Source organism: Trichosurus vulpecula, chromosome 9 (genome assembly GCF_011100635.1).
Source record: "Trichosurus vulpecula isolate mTriVul1 chromosome 9, mTriVul1.pri, whole genome shotgun sequence".
NCBI classification, from domain to species: Eukaryota; Metazoa; Chordata; class Mammalia; order Diprotodontia; family Phalangeridae; genus Trichosurus; species Trichosurus vulpecula.
In genome coordinates, this window is record NC_050581.1 from 8384073 (window position 1) to 8408233 (window position 24161).

At 41.2% G+C, this 24161-nt stretch overlaps 1 protein-coding gene across 1 annotated transcript in view; it reads right to left on the bottom strand.

Annotated features, from left to right (window-relative positions):
• INVS (inversin) overlaps positions 1 to 24161 on the bottom strand; it is a 248854-nt gene that overhangs the window by 23338 nt on the left and 201355 nt on the right. The window contains exon 12 of the mRNA XM_036737636.1: positions 18381 to 18593. Within this exon, the coding sequence (XP_036593531.1) occupies positions 18381 to 18593 (213 nt within the window). The remainder of the gene's footprint in view (positions 1 to 18380; positions 18594 to 24161) is intronic.

Here is a 24161-nt window from a genome sequence, read left to right on the forward strand (position 1 = left end):
TCCTCACCTCCTTGGAGTCTCTGTTCTCATCTCACCTTTTAACAAACTGCTCTCTTAAAGGTCCCCAATAACTTTCTAATCACCACGTTGACGAATGAACACTCTTCCCAGTGCTTTTGACCTCTATGAAGCATCTGACAGTTGCTGACAACCCCTCCTTCTGTAAGCTTACACCTCGCTTGATTTTAGAGACACCACACACTCTTAAGCTGTTGTTTACCCTTTTGCTGAAACACTTATGATGGGCATTTCCCTAAGGGTCTATCCTTGGCCCTCTGTTCTTTTTTCTATCTTTATACTTTCTCTCTTGGTCATGTCATTTCCAATCATGACTTCAACTACTACCTCTATTCGGGACGTTCCCAAGTCTATATCTCCAGCCCTGATTCTTCTTCTTAGCTCTTGAAGCTTATCTTCAATTGCAAGAAATTTCAAGCTGTCTATCTCACCAGCAACTCAAACTCAATGTGTTAGAAAAGTGGTCTTCTTATCTTTCCCCCTAAACCTAGTCCTCCTTTTGACTTTAGAATTCTGTATGTATTACCAACATTTACTTAATCTCCCACATTCAAAACTTTGGAGTTATCTTTGATTTTCACCTCGCCATTCACATCTAATCAATATACATTATCCTATGGTATACTGTAGTCTTGAGTCTGTATTCACCTCTCTATTCCTACAACCACAAACTTTAGTACAGGTTCTTAGTGTCTCTCGCCAAGAATTTTGTAGTTGCCTTCTCAGCTGGTCTTACTGTTTCCATTCTCTCCCCACTTTAATCCATCCCTTATGTTGCTGCCAGAATAAACTTCTTTATGTCTAGATTTACTTATATGACTTATATTGGCTCCCTGTTGTCTACTGAGTAAAATCTGTAATAGCAATTCTCTAATCAGTCAGTCGGTCAGAAAGCATTTGTCAAGTGCCTGCCTACCATGCCAGGCACTGAGGATACAAAGAAAGGCAAAACAGTCCCTACCCTCAAGTTGTTCCCAGACTAATAGGAGAGACGGCGTGTAAACAATGATGTACAAATAAGATATATACAGGATAAAGTGGAAATCATCTTGGAGGGAAGGCACTAAGATTGAGGAGGACTGGAAAAGTCTTTTTGCAGAAGGTGGGACTTTGGCTGAGACTTGAGGAAAGCCATGAGGCAGAAATGAGGAGTGACAAAGTTCTGAGTATGGAGAATAGTCAGGGAAAATGCATGGAGCTGGCCACAAGATGTGCCAAAGAATGACAAACAACTGAGGATTTTACATCTAGCACGTATAAAAATGAGGATGAATTTTTACTGTGATGTGCAGAAAGCCCACAATGTTTTTTGTCACAGTCACTCTTCTTGACCCCATTTGAGAATTTTCTTGGCAAAGATACTGGAGGTCAGGGCAACTAGGTGGTGCCGTGAGTAGAGCACTGACCCTTGAGTGAGGAGGCCCTGAGTTCAAATCCGGCCTCAGACACTTGACACACTTACTAGCTGTGTGACTTTGGGCAAGTCACTTAACCCCAATTGCCCTGACTTCCCCCCTCAAAAAAAAAAGATACTGGAGGTAGTTTGTCATTTCCTTCTCCAGCTCATTTTACAAATGAGGAATTGTGGCAAACAAGGTTAAGTGACTTGGCCAGGGTCACACAGCTAGGAAGTGTCTGAGGCCAGATTTGAACTCAGGAAGAGGAGTCTTCCTGATTCCAACCCCAGTGCTCTATCCACCTAAATGCTCTCGAGGGACTGTTATCTATTCTCAAAGTGTAGACTGGTCCACCTGCTAGCAGATAAGATAAAAGGGCTCCTGGTTATCAAAGAGAGTGAAGTGTTCCCTAAAACAAAGAAGAGGGCTTCAATGTGAAAAAGAAAAAGAATTTGCAGAGGCAGAGGGGAATCCTAATGTGTTGTCAGGAGGTGAGAAGGCAGAAGAATATGCCATGGAGAAGGAAAAGATAAATGCGGAGCACTGAATGCCCAGAGTTAAGTAACCCATATTAGGCCCTTCTGAAGAGCAGTAGGTGGTGGGTAGATAGGGCTCTGGACCTGAAGTCAGGAAACTAGAGTTCAAATCATGTCTGTAAAGTGTAAAATGGGATTAAAATAACTGTAGACAATTTAAAAAATTTGAGAGTCTCTCTGCTGAGACAAACCCAGGAACTATGTGAACACAATTACAAAACACTTTTCACACAAATAAAGTCAGATCTAAATAATTAGAAAAATATCAGTTGCTCATGGTTAGGCTGAGCTAACATCATAAAAATGACAATTCTACCTAAATTAATTTACTTATTCAGTGCCATATTAATCAAACTACCAAAATATTTTATAGAGCTAGAAAAAATAATAACAAAATTCATCTGGAAGAACAAAAGGTCCAGAATATCAAGGGAATTAATGAAAAAAAGGCAAGGGAAGGTAGCCTCGCTGTACTAGATCTAAAAGTGTATCATAAAGCAGCAATCATCAAAACTACTAGGAAACAGAGTGGTGGATCAGTGGAATAGGTTAGGTATACCAGACACGGCAGTCAATGACTATAGTAATCCACTGTTTGATAAATCCAAAGGCACCAGCTTCTAGGATAAGAACTCGCTATTTGAAAAAAACTGCTGGGAAAACTGGAAAATAGTATGGCAGGAACTAGGCATAGACTGACATCTTACACTATATACCAAGACAAGGTCAAAATGTGTACATGATTTAGACATAAAGGGTGACACAATAAGCAAATTAGGAGAGAAGGAAGAGTTTACCTGTCATATTTATGGAGAAGGAAAGAATTTATGACTAAACAAGAAATAGAGAACATTGTGAAATGCAAAATGGGTAATTCTGATAACATTAAATTGAAAAGGTTTTGCACAAACAAAGCCAATGTAACCAAGGTTAGAAAGAAAGCTGGGCAACAATTTTTACAGCTAGTGTCTCTGATAAAGGCCTCATTTCTAAAATATATAGGAAACTGCATCAAATCTATAAGAATATAAGTCATTTCCCAATTGATAAATGGCCAAAGGATATGAACAGGCAGTTTTCAGATGAAGAAATTAAATATGAAAAAATGCTCTAACTCACTATTGATTAGAGATATACAAATTAAAACAACTCTGAGGTACCGCATCATACCTATCAGATTGACTAATATGACAAAACAGGAAAATGACAAATGTTGCAGAAGATGTGGAAAAATTGGGACACTAATGCATTGCTGGGGGAGTTTGAACAGATCTAACCATTCTGGAAAGCAATTTGGAACTATGCCCAAAGGGCTATAAAACTGTGTATACCCATTGATCCAGCAATACCACTTCTAGGTCTGTATCCCAAAGAGATCATAAAAAAGGGAAAAGGACCCACATGTAAAAATATTTATAGCAACTCTTTTTGTGGTGGCAAAGAATTAGAAATTGAGGGGATGCCCATCAATTGGGGAATGGCTGAATGAGTTGGGGTATACGAATGTAACGGAATACTATTGTTCCATAAGAAATGATGAGCAGTTAGATTTCAGAAAAACCTGGAAAGACTTACATGAATGAGGCTGAGTGAAGTGAGCAGAAGCAGAAGAACATTGTACACAGTAACAGCAACACTGTGCAGTGACCAACTTTGATAGACTTAGCTCTTCTCAAGATGACTTTTTTTAGTTGAATCTCTTGCCAAGATCTTTTAAACTTGATTTTCTTTCCACTACTTCTTAATGTTTTATGAGAAGATACTTTTCATAATCTGTGATTCATCATATGGTTTTATAAATTAATTTATTCCCAGCATTGTGTTTGGCTGCCCATATCTCTCTGCTTAGCAAGAAGATTAAGTGTTTGCTGTTTGAGTTGATTTTTTGTTCCTTTTTTGTTCCTTTCATGCCAATTAACTTATATTTAGGGAATGGTGATAATTTGTGCCAATGTCTGATCCTATATCCACTTCATAAATATAGTCTATAGGCATATAGGCTTTTAGGCATAAATAGCCATAAATAGCCAGGTAGGTTAGGTTGGAGCTGTTTTGATTGCATAACATATCTTTTTCTTACTTTCTTCTAATTATGTGTTTGTTTTGATCTTTCCTCTAACAAGACAACCATCTAACGGTATGTAGTCAGCTGACTCTGACTTCCTCATCAACAAGCCATTTCCTGTCTACTGAAATGTAATTCATTTTTTATGATGTTATGTGATATTCTCTATGTCCAGCACAACCCTTCCCCATCCCCCACTTTTTGAGAATACCTTTCTCAAAGAAAATATTCCTAATACATAGGCATGAAGTGTCTTTGTGTCTACCAACATTTTACTTCCCTCATTTCTTGTCCAGAAACAAATTTCCTAAGATATTTTTTGTCATCTTCCCCTTGCTTATCTTTATGTTAAAGTTGCTGGGTACCGAAGTACACATTGATTTAATTTGGAAGATCTTATTGAGTTCTTTGGAGAAATTCCCTACCTCTACCTCTGCAATAGATGTTGGCATGTGAGAAGGTATACAGTAATTTTCATAGTAGTCCTTTTGGTATATACTTTTCATGAGCACTGTGATTCAACAGTCATAATACCCTTTGAGAGGATGTTTCTTGTTTCCTCTCAACTCCTTTTATCCTTTCTGTCCAAGGAGAACTTGCAAGCTATCTTTGCCTTCAGCTATTTTGTCCTCTGATAATTTTTATAGCAAGAATGTTAAGATTGACGTCACTAGATACAGATCTCACATTTAGAATACCAGTAGGTAATTTAAAATGTACAGATGGCATAGGAACTATGAATCTTAGCATCCTCTATCCCTTTCCCCAACTATGCCAATGTCTCTGAAGATGCAGAAGGGAGCCACACAGGATCCAGGGCCATTTTAAATTTGACTTTTGGAAAATTGGTTCTCTTTGGGGGTCATGGTTGTATTTTTCATTTGTCTAAAGTGTTCATCATTAAGGCAATGTGCCTTTTTGAGCTAATGAGCTAATCCTCAGAAAGGAAACATAATGGCAGGGGCCATCAAAGACAATACAACAGTTAAATTAAGTTCAAGAAAGTAATACAAGAAATCTCACAAAGCATTACATGTCAAATACCAAATGCTATTAAACATTTTAGGACTTCCATGAGGTAGAGATAACTGTGGGCTATGGTATTTCAGGAAAGGCTTTGTAGAGAAGATGACATTTGATCTAAGTCTTAAAGTATTTTGAAAGGTGATGTGTGGAGAAGCCTAAGAGAATAATGTGAGTAAAAGCGTAAGGATGTGGAGACATGTGGTGTTATTGGGATACTGGTAAACTAGTCTAGATGGAATGATTGGTATTTGTATAGGATCAGTGAGGGAGAAAGATGGGAAGGTTGGTTGGGACCAAACTGTGGACAGCCTGGAATGCCAGGCTGGGGAAGTGGACTTTGTTTTTAGGCAATAGGAGATACTAAAGATATCTGAGCAGGGGAATGACATAACTAGAGCACTCTTTTAAGAAGATCAATCTGATGGCAGTGTCTAGTATGGAATGGATCTGGTATAGACTAGAGTCAGGAAGATAAATTAGTAGGCTTGTTAAAATAGTTTAGGTATAAGATGAGTATGGTGGTTGTAGTGGGAGTGGAAAGGAAATGACAATATGTGACATTTTTTTTTCAGAGAATCAGTGGGACTACATGTAAGACCTGCACATTTATTTTTGCCTCTGTCTAAAAACAAGGTTGACATCATTGGTGTGTGTGAAGCACGATGAACAGCAGATCTTGTGTCAGAGAGGAAAATTGGCGATCACAACCTCCTTGGAAAGACCCGCAAGAATGGTGCCCATATGGGTGGTATTGGCTTCACTGTTTGCAAGAATGCTGTTCACCACATTAAAAGTTGTGATTTCCTCTTGCCTTAAATGCTAAAATTACGTCAATGCCAGAGTCTGAAAATTATTCAAGTGTACGCGCCAGCACGGAGCAATAGCCAATATTGAAAGATAGCAAATGAGACATTAGGAAGACTCTGTTCAGACCTTGAAAAGATGATGAAAGGAATGTCAAATAAGATTATTATGCAGAGAGATTTTAGTTTCAATCCTGGACAGAGTACCAGGCAAGATAAGACTTCCACTGGCAAATCTGGAAGAACTGTGGTTTGGTCTTAGCCAGTTCTGTTATCAGTAAACAAGAATGCATGGTGGAGATGGTGGAGAAACACTCATGGAGAAGTCCCATGGAAAGATATACAATCAGTGATTTTGTTCCCAGTGACAAAAGGAGTTCTTTAACATATCTATGGTCACAGAATCTCTGGCAATACGTCAGAGGGTTTCTCAGAGGGATTAATTCAAGATATTCTAAAGGAACTGAGGAAAGCCCAAAAGACCCTGATGATAAAAACTGTTCCATGAGATAACAATGGCTGGTGAACTACAATGGGAAGATATTTGATTCAAGGAAGAAAAAGGAGTCAGTGCATGCTGTGAAAGCTTCATTAAAAAATGAATCTCAGAACTTTGCATTGCTGAGAACAGCGAAGTCTATTAGGGTTAGTCATCACAGAATCCATATATCTGGGGTTGTGTATAATGTTCTCCTGGTTCTGCTCTGCTCACTCAGTATTATATCATGTAGGTTTTCCCAGGTTATTATGAAGTCTGTATCTTCCCCATTTCTTATAGCACAATAGCATTCAATACAAAGTTGAATGTAGAAGATATATCGGATTCCATGCCATCTTGGGGAGGGAGGAGGGGACAAGGGAAGAAAATCTGGAACTCAAAATCATGTGGAACTGAGTGTTATAAACTAAAAATAAAAAATCTTAATTAAAAAAAAATGAATCTCAGCCACCAAGAGATCAGGGCAGAATCTGAGAAAGGTAAATGAATGAGTATGGCTCTTTAGCAGGAAGAACCCAAGATGAATGAAGAAGGAAAGTTTGAGAGGAAAGAATACAAAAGATTATGCCAAGAAATCAGGGTAGGATTGCGTCGACTAGAAAAAAAGTAAAGGGAGAACTGGGAAGAAAAAAAAAAGCTTGAGAAAGAGATCTTTGACTAAAGTAGAAGATAGTTGCCATGATAAAGAGGAGACCACCAGGGTAAAAATAGTTTCTATGAAGAATATGACAATGACTTCTAGACTTCTTGCATTTATGTGACTGGTGTGACCATGGTGTGACCGGTGACCATGAAGGTACCATGCATGCTATTTGGAACCAAGTGGCAGAATCTGTTAAGTAAATGCATAGTGGGAAATGACGGGATCTATTCTGAACATCTATTCCAAGAAGAGATGGAAGAGAGGTAATCCATAAATCACTCCATGTAGTTCACAAATGACCCTGTAAGTAGTCTTAGTCCTTCACTTGTGAAAAGTGTAAAGAGCTATGCATCTGAAAAAAATATGATCCTGATAACCTTTGCAACTTTCCTAGAAATCCACAAACTCTCCACCTAAACCTTACTCTCCAATATTGAATAGGATGCCAGGAATATCATGGATTCCACAAAACCATCATGCCGGGCTTCGAGGAAGCTCTTAAGAAATGCCCGTTGATTGATGGAAGCTGCAAGCAGGCTTGTTTTCACGTTAGTTATTTAACCATCAGTCACGATGTGGTCTGATGATAAAGAAGAATGCAAAGAAAACTGAGTATCCATAGGCTGCGTGAGCTATAAAGGTGACTTATTGGAAATACCGGTGATATTAAAAACATCTTGCTTGAGAGCAGAGGAAATCCCACGAATGCTGAGAACACTAGAGAGATGAATGTTGAGTTTGGAACTGATATCAAGCTGCTTGTGTTTCTGTGACAAACCAGCATCTCTAGAGGACTTCAGTGGGGAGATACCATCATCCTCAGACTATTCACTGTTACACTAGAGGTGCACGAGGAACCTGAGTGAGAAACAATACAACAAAATCATGATTGACGGTGAACACCTCACACAGTGCCCTCTCACAAGTGGTTGTGTCTTGTTTGAGAGTACAGAAAAGAAGAGAAAAACTAGCAGATGAAGCTGCAGAGCGTACATAAGCTGTTTATCTTAGAAGTAAACATAGATCAAATAAAGTAGATGCCAAATGAGCATCACCCACTAAGCTTGGAGATTCACAAAGCTTCCTCAAGCCATCAGCTCCAGCAAGACCCAGCAAGAACACAAGACTAAAGAACCAATATTCATAGAATGCTTCAAAGTTTTCCAAGCATTTTATATGCATCCTCCTGCCTGAGCCTCACAATAATCTGTGAGGTATATACTAGAGGTCTTGTCTCCATTTTGCAGATAAAGAAACAGACTCAGAACTGGTACTCTATCTACTATGCAGTGGTTTTTCTAAATGGCACCGATGGATTCTCCAATGGATGAGTGGTCGAACAAGTGAATAGTAAAGAGACCTGCCAATTACTAACAACCACATAAAACTGTTCCAAATCACTAAGAATGTGAGAATTAAAAATTAAAATAAACCAAGTTTCACGGTACACCTAGGAAATTGGCCAAGGTGGTAGGAGATGGAAGTGGTTGATGCTGATGAGGTTATGAGAAGACAGGCACACCAATACATACTTGGTCCAATCAACCTGGAAAATATTTGGAATTATGTGAAAAAAATAACTGATACACCTTGACCTAGAGAGACATATACCCCAAAGGAAGTCAAAGACCAAAAGAAAGATCCCATCTACACCAAAATATTCATAATGTCAATTTCGGGGATGGCGAAGAATCAGAACCAAAATTCATGCCTCAATTTATTCAGCCATTTCTCAGTTGTTGGGCCATTTAGTTTATTTCTAGAGCTTTTTACAAATAATTTTGCCATAAATATCTTTAAGTGACTGACTTTTTCCCTTCTCTTTTTGGCTAAAGCTCTAAGATTATTGTAGTAGGTGTTCAGGAAGTATCTACTGAAGAGTGAAGCAGTGTCTGGTACCAAATTCTCTAGTAAGGGGACTCCGATAACTGTAGCATCATTGCTTCACTGTGTCCTGAAAGTGGAGATGGGTGGGAGTAGGGTCTTTTGGGGTTGCAAAAACTCCTAGAATAGTGGGAACAGTAGCAAATATGCTGTGGGGACTTGGATATTGGAAGGGAGAAAGGAGTGGGAATGACTCACAATTCAAAATGGGTCTGCAGGCTGGCCAGTTGTGTTTGTTGATATCTTTAAGCCTCAGTTTAAAAGTAAGCTACCCCTATATGGATCTTGAAAAAGAAATGGTGAGGAGGAAGAAGGGCGAGGGGGAAGATCTGAAGCATTTTCCCAGTCACTGGTGAAGTCCATTTAGTTTCCTCTATGGAGCCTGATATTCGCTTTTCACAAATTTCAGTTCCACAAGCTTTTTCTTCTTCTTGTGTATGGGGATGAGTTCATGATCTATGGCAGAAATGGTCTTGCACTTGGATTTGTTCTTCATAGTGGTTAGAGAATAACGCCATCCTTTTCTTGGGAAAAGTGGACAGATGGTAAGTGTCAGAGCACGCAGCTATCTGATACTTTGATTTGACTCGAATTCTGTAACACGGTTTGCTGACTGTCAACACACTAACTCACAGCACAGCAAATGACAGGTTAGTTATGCAGTGTGTCATCGGCAGCTCCTGTGATTCATATCAATGCCAGTAGGAGTCATTTCAGTGCAAGCTGTCAGGGAAAAGCATTAACTCTATCTGTCATTTGCTATCTTATCACGTATGCTCCACAGAAGAGGCTGATTGAACCTGGGCGCCTGAAATGCTGCTAATTGATCTAAAAACTGCACTCCTGGCAGGCCGGGGTACTGCATTCCCTCTGGCATTGATAAAAGTGGCTGGTTTCAAATACTAATATTGGCATTGCACAAACAGACAATATGTGGGTGTCTATCTCCTGCTTGGTATAGATCACCCTGCCATTACCCCGGTGTTTGAGCTGATAAATTAGACCTTACTATTCACAGAACAGTCATTTTCCTTCCTCCAGGAGAAGCAAACAGCCCACTAGCAGTACCTGCTACTCAGTCCATAAAAGAAATGAGACAGTCAATGTACCATCAGCCCAGAATGGGGCTAGACCTTGTCACTTGTAGATGAGTGTGTCAAAGGCAGCAGCTGCTCATGTATGTTACTCATGTTAATCAAATGGTTTTTCTGTTGATCAGGGCCTGGGGTTAGGGATAGGGATGGAGAAGGGGATTATTCCCCTGATGAAGTTCTTTTTGACTCCGCCCAACTGAATAGAAGTAAACGGGATAATCATGGCGGGAGCAATGAGGCAGTTACTGAATATGTAATTAGAGCTTTACTTCAAGAGTGGTATGGAATTAACACAAAAAAAAACTCTATTAGACTATCTATATCTAAGCCTCCAGTTAGTCCACTCAGTTCATGGCTCATTTAGGGAATCTGACGCTGTACCTATTCTTGTACAAAAGATCCTCACATTTAAAGAAAAAATTCAAACTCATTTGTGTTAACCATTTTAATATTAATAGTGGCAATGCATTGCTATTCCAACACTGCTCAGTTCACTGACCATTTCAGAGCCATTCCTGCTTCTTATTGGGAACCACTTATAACTGCATCATTGGAATTTCATTCTCGAGAGCTTTCCAGCCCTCTTGAATCTTGGTCTATGAGACAAGGGATCCTTTATCAGAAATCTGTTCTCCTTAGAGTAGACAACAGGTCATTTTCCATGTTCCCCCTTTGACTGTGAAATACCATGGCTACTTCCTTCTAAGGCTCCTCCAATTTTTGCTTCACTAAAGGGCGTTCTCATCATCGGTCTGACTCAGCTACAGAACAGAAACATCTCTCAGCGCTTCCACAACCTCCTGAAAACCTCAGCCAATATCAGAGAAGTGGAGTTCTTCAGCATGTTTGAGCGCTCTCATCTTTAGGAGAGATTTCAGAGACTTCAGAGATAGGAACCCATTGCCTGAGATTTGAAAAGGGAGATGAAGTGAAGTGAAGCTTTCAGTGCATGCCCTCATGTCAGGCTGACATACAGCCACCCCTTTTTCTTTTGTTTCCCTCTTTCCTTGTGTTCCCAGGTGCTAGCACCTCACTCTCTCCCCACAGCAAATTACTTTGTATTTACTTTGCAAATATTTCATAGCAGGAATTGTCAAGAGAACTCGGGAATTGGGGAAATGATGTTTTACTGGTCAGGAAGATTTCCCAGAATTCCTTGGGTCCCAGGTGCCTTAGACTGGACTGGGGACAGGCTTCCCAGATGCCTAGTCAGGTTCAAGACCTCTGGACACTCCGGGCATCCTCCATTCCTATTTTATGTACTCTGGTAAATACATTTAACTTATCAATTGTGATTTCTTTCATTATCATATTCTTCATTCTCCAAATTAAATTTGCATTTCTGGTGGCTGTAAGGATAGGGACTGTGCCATATAAGAAGGGGCACAGATAACAAACATGATGGTTCTGACACTGTACTTGTATTCTTCTTGAACTCATTTCTAAGGTGATTCTTGAAGTGAAATGAGCTGCTAAGGTACCATCTCACACCTACCAGGTTGGCTAACATGACAGAAAAGGAAAATGATAAATGCTGAAGGGGTTGTGGAAAAATTAGGACACTAATGCACTGTTGGTGGAGTTGTGAACTGACCCAACCATTCTGGAGAGCAATTTGGAACTATGCCCAAAGAGCTATAAAATTGTACACGACCTTTGATCCAGCAATACCACTACTAGATATGTATGCCAAGGAGATCAAAGAAAAAAGATCTATAGGAACAAAAATATTTGTAGCAACTCTTTTTGTGGTGGCAAAGAACTGGAAATGAGGGGATGCCTGTCATTTGGGGAATGGCTGTACAAGTTGTGGAATATGATTGTGCTGTAAGAAATGTTGAGCAGGATGGTTTCAGAAAAACCTGGGAAGACTTATATGAACTGATGCAAAGTGAAGCAAGCAGAACTAGGAGAACATTGTATACAGTAACAACAAGATTGTACAATGATCTTCTGTGAATGACTTAGCTACTCTGATCAAGACAATTTCGAAAGACTCATAATGAAAAGTACTATCTACCTCCAGAGAGAGAACGGATGAACTCTGAGGACATATTGAAGCGTACTTTTAAACGTTCTTTTTCTTGCTTTTTTTTTGTGACAGGGATAATATGTAAATATGTTTTGCATGACTTTCTATGTATAATTGATGACATATTGCTTGCCTTCTTAATGGGTGGGGGATGAACCGGAGAGAGGGAGAGAATTTGGAACTCATTTTTTTTTAATGAACGGTAAAAATAAATAAATAATAATTTAAAAAGCCAGACAAGATGAGCTGTTACAGAATGTGTTTGAACAGAAGAAGGATGACCACCTGCCATATTGTATAGGGGATTCCTACTTGGGATAGGAGGTTGGACTACGTGATTTCTAACACTCCTTCTGCCATGTTCCCCCTATTTCAGGCCCTCATCTTCTCATACTTGGACTATTGCAATAGCCTCAAAATTTTTCTCCTTGTCTAAAGTCTCCTCTGCCCCCCATCTCCTCCACATTACAGTGAAAGAAGATAGTCCTAAAGCACAAGTTTGACCATATCGCTTCCCTAATCAAAAAGCTCCCTATTGCCTCTAGGAGGAAAGAGACTCCTCTCTTTCACAATCTGGTTCCAGCTGACCTTTCCAGGCTTATTATCCATTCCTTCCCTTCACGTATCTATATTCCAGCCAAACTGGCCTACTTTCTGCTGCCCATATACAACATTCCTCTCCCATATTTGTATCTTTGGTCAGGTTGTTGCCTTTGCCCAAAATATACTCCTTTCTCACCGTGGCTTCTTGGAATCCCCAGCTTCCTTTAAAGTTTATTTCAAGAGCCATGTCCTCCATGGGGCCTTTCTCGACTCCTCCAGCTGGTACTGCCCCCTGTACTTACTCTGTGCATGTATCTATACATATATGTACATAACTGTTACGTATATAGTGTCCATTCCTCCCCCACAAGTAGAATATAAGCTCTAGGAGGGCAGAATTTGTTCCTTTTCCCCTGTTATCCCCAGTATTTGGCACAGTGCCCAGCATACAGCAGGTATTTAATAAATGTTTGGAGATAAGGACAGGGACTGAGTTCCATTTTTTTCCCTTGGAAAAACCAATAAACCTAAACTGAGAGAACTTATGAGATAGATTGCCAGGAACAGGGTCAGGGTCATGAATACTGTGACTTGAGAAGCATCAGAAGGGCTCCAATGGTCCAAATACCTTCACTATCAAGTGTCACAGTGCCTATAATTCAACTATTAAAGAATTTTTTGGGGGGAGGGGACTTTTCTAGGAGAATAACATATTATAGTATTTCCCATTACAGAATAAGCAACTTATTAATTCTTCTTTTCTGGATCATCATTATGTTGCACCTACTTCTTGTGAATATCCCTCAGGTGTCTGTCCTGGTCTATGCTCTCCTCTGTCTCCATACTCCCTTAGTGAAGTTGTGAATTCCCATGGTTTTAGTTAAAACGTCTCTGCTAATGACTTCCAAATCTACATATTTAGTCCTAATCTCTCTCCTGAGCTCTATTGCTGCATTTCCAACTACCTCTTGAAAATCTGGCCTCAGACATTCCACAGGCATCTTGAACTCGACATGTCCAAAATAAAGCATTTTCTTTACCCCACCCTCCACCCCGATGCCATCCCGTTTAAAATCCCCAATTTCTATTGAGGTAGCAACCATTTCTCCAGTGTCCAAAGTCTGCAGTTTCAGAGCTGTCCTTTACTCTTCCCTTTCCTTCGTTCCCTACGTAATCAATAAGAAGCCAAGCCTTGTGGATCTTGCCTCTTGCCTCCATTGTCTTTTCTCCACTCACATGGGCACCACCCTAGTCGAGACCAGCATCCCTTCTCATCTGGACTTCTGCACTTGGCTCCCTGCCATCTCCAGTCTCTGTCCTCCCATACATCCTCAATCCAGCTGGTAACCTGATATTCCTTAAAGGACAGATCACGGTCTGGATCCCTATTACCTCTAGGAAAAGCAAATTCTTCCGCTTGACATTTAAAACCCTTTCCAATCTGACTTCAGACTCTTTCCAGACTTCCTCTACATTTCCATCAAAAAGTCCTTGTTTCTACCTCTATATGCAACATTCTGCCTCCATGCCATTGCAGAGATAGTACCCCATGCCTAGAATGCCTTCTCATCTCAACTCCATTTAAGCATATTTCCTACTTCCATTTAAGGATCACCTCAAGTGACATCCTTATACAAGATCCTTCCTGATCCTTACAGCTGTTACTGTTCCCCTTGAGCCCCCAACTATTCTGGAGTTACTTGGTATCTCCGTTGTATTTATTTTTCTGTGTGGATATTGTTTTCCCCAGGAGCATGTTAGCTACTTGAGGGCAGGGATTGTTTTGGTCTCTGTGTCCCCCAAAACCTAATCACTTAATAAATACTTGCTGAATTTAATTGAATCATATCATTTTTCTTTTTTATGGGAGGGAGAATACTACATAGCTAAGGGAGAAGTCATTAACAGGGAGGAAACATGGAAAGAAAGAATGTTGGATTGGAAGTAAGAGGACCTCGGTTTAAATCTTTTCTCCCAGTTTCTATATTGATTCTGCTTTTATAGAAAAAAGAAGCTAGCAGAGAAGGGAGACAGAATGGAAATGCATTCCTAGATCTTTAGTTAGCTAATTTATTTAACCTCTCTGGGCTTCATTTCACCATCTGTAAAATGAGGAGGTTGGAGTACAGGACATCTAAGGTCCTTAGAGGTAGCTAGACGGCTCGATGGATAGAACAGTGGGCCTAGAGAAGACCCGAGTTCAAATTTTACCTCAGACACTTACTAGCTGCGACCCTAGCTTGGCAAGCCACTTAACCTCTGTTCGCTTTACTCCACTGGAGAAGGAAATGGCAAACCACGCCAGCATCTTTGACAAGAGAACCTCCTAAAGCATCACAGAGTCAGACATGCCTGAACAACAAAGGGCCTTTTCAGCTTTAAATTCTCCTACAATTATTTAAAGAAAATGAAGGTGACAGACGCCAAAGAAAAACGTTTCATAAGAGCTGGTTTTAGTTAGGAGCTTAATCGATTGCAACTCTCACATTTTGATGTTTATGGATACATGTCTGGAGAGGCAGGCAGGCCACTATGGGTCAGTCTGTGCTGTGGGGCACACAGACCGTGGGTCAGGGCAGCCTACCACGTTATGGGGGATACAGAGCAGTATAAGACATGATCCCTGCCCTAAAGGTATTTACAGTGTGTGTAAGGAGATGGCATATACATCTGAAAAGGAAAATCCTCACCATCAACAGACATTTATCAAACACCTATCGTGTACAAGGGACTAAGTTAGAAATTCAAGGAAGCATACACTAAATAAATGAGTAAAACAAACCATGATATATGCAGGAGTGGACTGGTAAATGTTTAACAAGTGGCTCTCTGAAAACAAAATGGCCATTTTTAAGCTTAGTCTGCATTATTCACATTTCTCCATCACTTTCGAAAGCCTAGACAACCAGCAAAGCAATAAACCAAGCACAGATTTGTGGTGCTTTGTGGAGTTGAGCGGTGTAAATGGTCACACTGAAAATTTAACCATCAGCTCTGGAGATCAAGCTGACTCCCTCCAACACACCCTTGGCTGTCGGAGGTCAGTGGAGTGTGAGATCAGAGTGATCAGAGAAAGCTTTCAGGTGAGTTTAAAAGATGAATGGGGGCAGAGGGGCACAGCTAGGTGGCACAGTGAGTAAAGCACCCACCCTAGAGTCAGGAGGACCTGAGTTCAAATCCAGGCTCAGACACTTGACACACTTACTAGCTGTGTGACCTTGGGCAAGTCACTTGACCCCAATTACCCTGCCTTCCCCCATCAAAAAAAAAAGATGGGTGGGTACAGATTGGAGGAGAGAATGAGAAAGGGCATTAAGGAGAAGGTTATTCTAGAGATTCAGAATGTAAGTCCCCCGCCCCCTAAAAAGCAATTTGTCTATTTTTAATGTCACTTCCACCTCTTCTAATCCCTAGATTTCCAAGGTTTAGTTTCAGTGCTGTGGCTTACACGAAGCCTTCCTGATTCCTCCCAAATATTTGCTGGGATTTACAAACACAAAAGATGACAAAATCTATAGCAGGCAAATATAAAGCATTTCCTTATCTGTGGACATGCCCTTTCTCTCTCCTCTAATGGAAGGCCCTTGAAGGAAAAGGCTTTTCTTATTTTTTGTCTTTGTCTCCCAGAGCCTGACTCATAGTAAGTACTTAATAATCATTCCTGTTGAACTGAATGTTTCTTCTTTGGATAACTCAAAGAAGGAGGGAAGGAAGGAAGGAAGGAAGCATTTCTTAAGCACCTACTGTATGCTGGGCATTGGATCCTCACAACCCTGGGAGGTAGGTGCTTTTATTAGATGGTCATTATATGGCTGAGGAAACTGAGAGCAGAGATTAAATGACTTGCCCAGGGTCACATAGCTACTAGGAGTCTGAGGTTGGATTTGAACTCAGATCTTCTGTACTCTAGGCCTAGAGCACTACCACTGCACCACCCAACCTGGCCAAACAAAGGCTGCAAAGGAATTTACTGAGACAAAAGGATGTCAGCGTTTTCAGTTTTTAGCAATTTAAGCGCTGGTGTTAGCGCACGTAAGTAGCGTATCATTTCTTTAACAAGCACAAAGAAGAAACAAAAACCTATAAAACATTAAACTTGGTTAAATACTTTAACATTCTAAACCTCTTCATCCTTCACCGCCTCCAAGTTCTCCATTCCTGGCTTTGGATATTCATTGTGCCGACCCGACCTCTGGGTCTTAGTGATGATTCTGTCCTCACTAAGTCTGGGTGGGGTGGGGTGGGGTGCACAGAGCCCCTTGAGGCGCAGCGCCAAAGCGCAGAAAGCACCGGATTGGGATTAGAAGATTCGTGTTGGTGGGGCAGCTAGGCGGCACAGCGAGCGGAGCACCGGCCCTGGAGTCAGGAGGACCCGAGTTCAAATCCAGCCTAGCTGCGTGACCTTGGGCGAGTCGCTTAACCCCAATTGCCCTGCACTCTCCCCTCCAAAAAAACCCCAGCAAAACCAGAAGATTCGTGTTGGAGCCCTGGCTGCAGGGTCTTCGGCAGATTCCCTAACCAGCCTGCCTCAGTTTTTTCATCTCTAAAATGGCAGTAAAAAACCTTATCACATCTAACTCATAGAATTGTGAACTTCAAATGAGATAATATATGTGAAAGTATATGTGCCGTGTGATATATGTCCGTGATTCCAGTGGGCTGAATCTAATAAGACTTAATAGGAATAAACGTAAAATCTTACATATGGTTAAAAATAATAAACTGCCCAAGTGCAGGATGGGAAACGTGGTAAGAAAATAGTTTGTGTGTGTATGTACATGTGTGTATGTATGTGCGTATATACATATGTGTACATGTACACACATACACGCATGTATACACACACACATGCACACACACAGCTGGGAGTCTTAGTGGGCAGCAATCTCAAGAAATCATCTACATAATACGGCAGCCAAGAAAACCAATGCGAAAGTAGACCTCATTAATAGAAATAAAGTCCCCAGAATGATACGGTTCAACTGTGAGAGATCTTTGAAGAATTGTAGAAAATGGTCAGATCACAGACATCTAGAATGCTCAGTTCTGGGCAGTGATTTTGAAAAGGAAGATACAAGGTGTTCAGAGAAGGATAACCGTGCTGCGTGTGGGTCATTTGAAAGAACTCAGGATGTTTTACCTGGAGAAGAAAAGATTCCGAGAGGGGGACTGAGAGCTGCATTCAGAGCTGAAGGTAGATGTGGAATGGGGTTTAGATTGTTTTACTTAAAGGCAAAACTAGAAATGCAAGGCGGAAGGGTTTGAGAGGCGGGTTCAGGCTCCTAGTTTCCTAACACAATTGTGCAAAAGTGCAATGGGGGATGACTCCTTAGGTGGTGAGCTGTTCATCATTATACGTATTTGAGCGAAGCCTGGATGACAAACGGTATGGCTGTTTTAGAGGGTGTTCTTGTTCGGATATGGATTGTATTACACGACATCTGGCATTCTTCCTAAGCCTAACATTCTGTACTTCTATGACAAGGAAGAGGGAGGCAGCGGGGTATCGATCCTCACTTTGCCTACTTTATAATTTTGCCTAGGGCCTTGAAGGTTGGTGAGACCCGGAAAACCATCTCTGTGCGGCCCTGTAGGTTATTTTCCCAGTTCTCCCAAGTCTTCCCAGTCCACATTAGCCTAGTTTCCTTTGGTTCAGCCTTTTGTTCGTTCCAGCATTTCCTTGCCTGCTTTCTTTCTCCCCTTTTGGGAGGAAGAAGAGAGAAAAGAAAGGTTAGCGCCTCAATCCTGTGAGACTCTCTCCCCATCTCGCCTTTGTTTTTACTGAGTTGCTAGCGAGGGCCCCCCCTTAGATGGCAGCCCCCTCCGAGGGTCGGACTTACTTGGCAACAGCATCTTTTCTCAGCTGTTCGTGCTTCATTAGGAGATTTTTTCGGTCCTGAAACGCCTTCCTGACCTTGTACCCTTTGTAGACAGCTTGGATTTTGGAGGCGGCAATGTCCTGAATAGCTGCTATTGACAGAGCCCCGTGTTCCAACATGAATTGAATTACTTCATGGTGCTCCCCAAGCAAAGCATAATCAAGAGGTGTGTACCTAAAACAAGAAAACCACGTTCAGTCATAAGAACGATGTGATTCAAGCGAGTTGGGTCTAGATTGGTGAGAATAACGAAGCCCCTGAAGTACTTGAATGTATTCAGATTCGCACTATTCCAAGTCATAATTGTGTCAAATATGATCATTGGTTCCAGCCCAAAGGAAATATGCAATTCAAATTTGAATAACGATACCACTTCTGGAGATTCATTACCCCCAGTAATAGGGATCTAGCCACCACTGTCAACGGAACTCTATCTACACGATACGCTATGAATTCCCAGATTCTCAGCTCCTGGTCTGAGCCTTTCTTCTTATTAGACTGGACTCAGAGTGCAAAACTAAATGTATGTTTGAGGAAAGGTAGGCCAATGAGTGGTGCAGCCTGTTTACTCATGCTGTCTCTATGCATTTCATGACCCCTCCAGACTTGTTTGGGGGAGGGGATGGGAGGGAGGGATGGAAGAAGGCAGGAGTGGCCATTTAGAGTTAGAAAAATAGTTCTAGGATTTTCTAATGTAACCTGTGTCTCAGAACCCCAAGCTCTGGGACTATGGGGACCAGATTCAATTGTGGGAACTTAAAACAAAATCAGTCTTTAGGGGAATTCTATCAAATCCTCTAGACTCAAACCACCACCCTGTGGTCCCTATAGAAGGGAAAAGCACTTAAGGTAGAAAGATGGCCCCTCTCTAGAGAGTCCCTCCCTCCACAGGGACTGGTACAGTCTTGTAGACTTACTGTATTACCCTGAAAGTTGGGGTTTCCCTGCAAGGTAATTTCGATCTTAAGGTTATTGTGGAGTCAACTCCATTTTTCCATCAGACCCTCTCAGGCCACATAACTCATGGCAATGGTGGAGGGCAAGAGTGTGCTCTTTCACACTGTGACCCCTGGCTACTCTCTCTCCCTTCTCTTGGCATCTGTGGCAGCACTCTCACTCAAACAGCTAGACTGTGGAGAGCACTGAATGTCAGACGAGTGTCTTCAAGCAGGTGGTTTGCTTGATTTAATGAGTTCCCTGCTTATTACTCTCTATGGACCCCACCTACAACTTTTCATACCAAGAAATGACCCTAAATATCCCAGAGCTGATCTCCAGGACACCCTGTGTAAAGTGTGCCTCATTCGGTAATAGGAGCACAGCTATTTGGATGACAATCTCGGTGTTTTCTCTGCCGCCAGCTCTTGCTTGGCTTCTGGGATGTTCCATTTTTGCCCAGAAGTTCCTGTTTTACTGACATAGGAATAGACAAAACCCATCTTCCTTTAATAAGATCGAGCTAATTTAAGGGTTAAAATTTTATTTGCTGAGGAATTAATGTGGAAAGCAATATCAAACAGCAAAAGGTATGAAAGTCTGAGAGCTGTTTTTACATAGATGGAGGGATAATCTTCAGTTAACCCGGTCTGACCTTGTCCCAAATCCCTCCTTATTTCTCCTGGGAAAGTTACGCCTCTTATTTAACCCTTCCTTATGGGTATGAAAGAGAATAAAATCTCCACCAATTCTTTAGGTTCTAATTAACCCTTCGAATCCTGGGTTCCCTTGGGATAATGCATTATTTATCTCAGGCTGCATTTTTCAAATCCAGGAGAAAAAAACGCCAAACATTTTGCTATGCTTTTTGTGATACATTTCTTCTTCCTCTTCCTCCTCCTCAGTACTGGTGTTTCTATAGTACTTTAAGGTTTATGAAGCACCTTGCATATATATGTATATATATATATATATATATATACACACACACACACAAGATGATCTTACCTCAGTCATGACTGAGGGACTGTAAAAGATATCTTGAGAGAGTGAGTCAGACCCGAGTTCAAGTCCTGCCTAATACACTTACTAGCTATGTGACCCTAGGCAAGTTACTTAGTGTCTCCCAGCCTCAGTTCCTTCATTTGTAAAACATCTCACAGAGTTGGATCAAATGACATATAAAATATATAAAGTGCTCAACAAACCTTAAAGCATTATCTAAATGTTAATTGTTACTACTACTTCTTCCCATTTGTTTCTTAGGGTTGCTTACCACTGGTTTCATGTGAGAAATGAACTGCATTTTAAAATAAGTAGGGAAATAAAAATTCACACGATGGTGTAGAAGCCCCTAAATCGTCCAGTGACTAGAAGAGTGAAGAAGACCCGAGTTCAAATCCTGCCTCAGACACTTACTAGCTATGTGACCCTGAGTAAGTCATTTACCCTCTTCCAGCTTCCGTTTCCTTATTTGTAAAATCAGGGGGTTTGACTCAATGGCCCGTAGCATCCCTTCTAGCTCTAAATTCTATGGCCCCATTATCATATGTAGTGGATAAAAGGTGAGCCCTGAAGCCAGAAAGCCTTGGGTTCTAGCCCTGTTGGACATCCTACTTGTGTCTCCCTTGGATAAATCACTTGTCTCAGTCATCCAGGCAATTCTCTAAACTGTAAATCGTTGACAAGTATAGTTAGAGGGAATTTCCGTCTTAAGGAGTTCTTCACGTCAATAAATCACGAATCTGGACCAAACAAAAAACATAATACTGAAATAATGGACTGGATCAACTTTTAAATAATTTTATTTTAATATGTATAATGTAAATTTGGGGCAGCGAGGCCTGGAGTCAGGAAGACTCATCTTCCTGAGTTCAAATCCAGTCTCAGACACTTACTAGGTGTGTGACCATGGGCAAGTCACTTAATGCTGTTTGCCTCAGTTTCCTCATCTGTAAAATGAGCTGGAGAAGGAAACGGCAAACCATTCTAGTATTTTTACCAAGAAAACCACAAATAGGGTTACAGAGGGCTGGACACGACTGAAAATGACTGAACAACAAATAACACAAATTTAATTACCCATAGCCTTTCACGTACCAGGTGTTCCAAAAATCATAGTACAATTTTAGGCTCCAAAGTTCAGAATGCCTTGTTCAGTGTATAGGTATGGTTATTATAACCTGGTTTATGTTACTTCTGGTTATAGGGATTAACTTGGCCAAATTTTGCCTCTGCCTACAGAATACCAGTCATCTTGTTCTATGGAAAACAGAACCAAGAAGATCAGAAGTTCAGGGTTCATTCTGCTCCTATGGAACAAAGAAGGCCAACAGAGAAATAGGATAGAACTGAAGTGCATTTAGCAAGGAACTACACTGTGATTATCATCATAGAGACTGTCTTCATCCCAAATTCAACTCAGCAACATTCAAGCACAGTGCATCTTAACGCTGGTATCAGAGTGTGGCTGTCAAGCATTTATTGACTGAAAGCCAGCAGCAGTAGACAAAAATGATGCTTACATAGTCTGTCGAGTGAAATGGTTAGTGTCAATGCATGAGAAGGTAAAATTAAGACCTACTTGATGGTAACCAGGAAGGATGCAGAGCAGGTAGAGACAAGAAGAGGAGACACAATTGGACTTGCCACGTAGGGATTGGTGGATGGGATGATAAGAGAGCTGAAACGGAAATGTCAGGAAGGATAAAAAGCAAAGCCAGAGCAGTGAGAGCCACACATCTTGGGATGTACTTGATGGAACATTAAATGGACCTGGGATGCTACCATTTGATTTTTATAACTATAGGTTGGCCAGGGTAAGCAAGAGGATTTTCTTTTTCTTCTTCTTGGGAACTTTCCTTGCAATTGAGGCATATTGCCTATGCTGGGGAGGCGGGGAGTGGGATAGAGTGGTAAATTGCCTTGAGGCGTGTGGCCTCTTGGTCAGAGCTCGCTGCCCTTGGAAAAGTCCCTTTTCCTCTGTGGGCCAGTTTCCTTATCTGTGAAACCAGATCATCATTCCTAGCTCTAAGATTCCATGACTGACTTCAGTTGTTTCAGTCATGTATATGACTCTTCCTGGCCTCATTTGGAGTTTTCTTGGCAAAGATACTAGAGTGGTTTGCCATTTTTTTCTCCAGCTCATTTTACTGATGAAGAAATTGAGACAACCAAGGTTAAGTGACTTGCCTAGGGTCACAAAGCTAGTAGGTGTCCGAGGCCAGATTTGAATTCAGGAAGATGAGTCTTTCAGGCCCAGAACTCTATCCACTGTGCCACTTAGCTGTCCCAATATGTGTGGCAGTGTGGAGGAAATATATAAAACCTGTGTGCTGTGAATTTAAGGGAAATATCTCCCCAGAAATTGTAGCCTTAGAGGTCAATGTAACATGTAGGGTTGCATAAATAAGGGCAGGCTCTTAGTACGGTTTCATCTTGAATTGGTAATACATGAAATTATGAAATGGGTGAGGGCAAGCCCAGTTCTTTGGGCACTCACTGGGAAAGACCATGAAGGCAGAAGGAAGGGGAGCTGTAATCACACTTTAATAACCACAGAGAGCATGAGAACAAGCAGCACAGAAAACACAGAGACAAGTGGTGGTTGGCTGGCTGTTGTCCTTCATTCTCAGAGGACCAAAATGGCATCACTATGCTAGAGTCAAGTTGCAGTGTGTCCGGCTGAGCAAAGCAACACAAGCTCGGAATGCTCTACCACAGGTCGGTCACTAAGAGTCCACGTGAACATTTGGGGTGGCTTCTCTAAATTCGGGCATCTCACGTTTCTTTGCAGTACTTCAAAGGCAGACGGTGTGGGGCCGGGGGATGGGATGGTGAAGGAGAATGTTACTCTCATAACCATGGATTAGAGCTGGGACCACTAGGCAGCATGGACCCCATGGAGATGGAAGATTGCTGGGGAAGGGGGCAGTAGTTTGAGGTCTCATTTTTATAGGGTTTTGGGGGGAACAGACTAACTCTTTCAAATCATCTCAAAGTTGTCGGTAAAATTTTAAAGTTAACATGTCCACATCATCTCAAAATTATCAGTTCCATTTGGCAATCTGCTGCTCTTTACTACAGAAGGTCTGGGATTTTCAAATCATAGGACCAAGAGGCTCTGACAGCAGCACCTAGATGGCTTCCTCCTATTCAGCACATTTTACCAGAATGTTAATAGTGGTTAATATATAACACAATTCGTACATTATGCTTCTTTGAACTTTGGGGTGGTTTATATGTGACTTCTAGGCTCCCCTTTACAATTTTATTTCATGCTATTACCCATTTATACCAGTTACTTATAAACTTACTATACTGACTAGAAGCGTGTGTGTGTGTGTGTGTGTAGGTCAGAGGGATCAGAACAAGATACAATTTTAACACAAATCTCAAAAGGAGGCCTCTGCTACCTTAGATCTGGACCTTGCTCACACCCAGACATTTTAATGGTCTGAGATTAACTACAGGGAAGCAATCTTGGGACAGACCAGATCTTGGCCAACACAGAGGTTCCTCCAAAGTTAAGACATCCCCTACTCCTCACCCTCACCATCTGACATCCTGCCTCTATTATGCCCCTTCTAAAATAAGGGAGGTTCCTGAGTGGCCTTATTTAATAGGCTCCTTTTGCCACCTGCTCTAAAACTGAGTAAAATCCTATGTATGTTTGTATCTCTCTCCCCAGCGAAGTTGTAGCCACCTGGCAACTGTCCATCAACTGATGCTAATTAAACATTTTATCTCCCAGTCTTGCCTCCTGATTTATTGACCTCCAGTCAAGCCTAAGTGGAAGGAGTTACT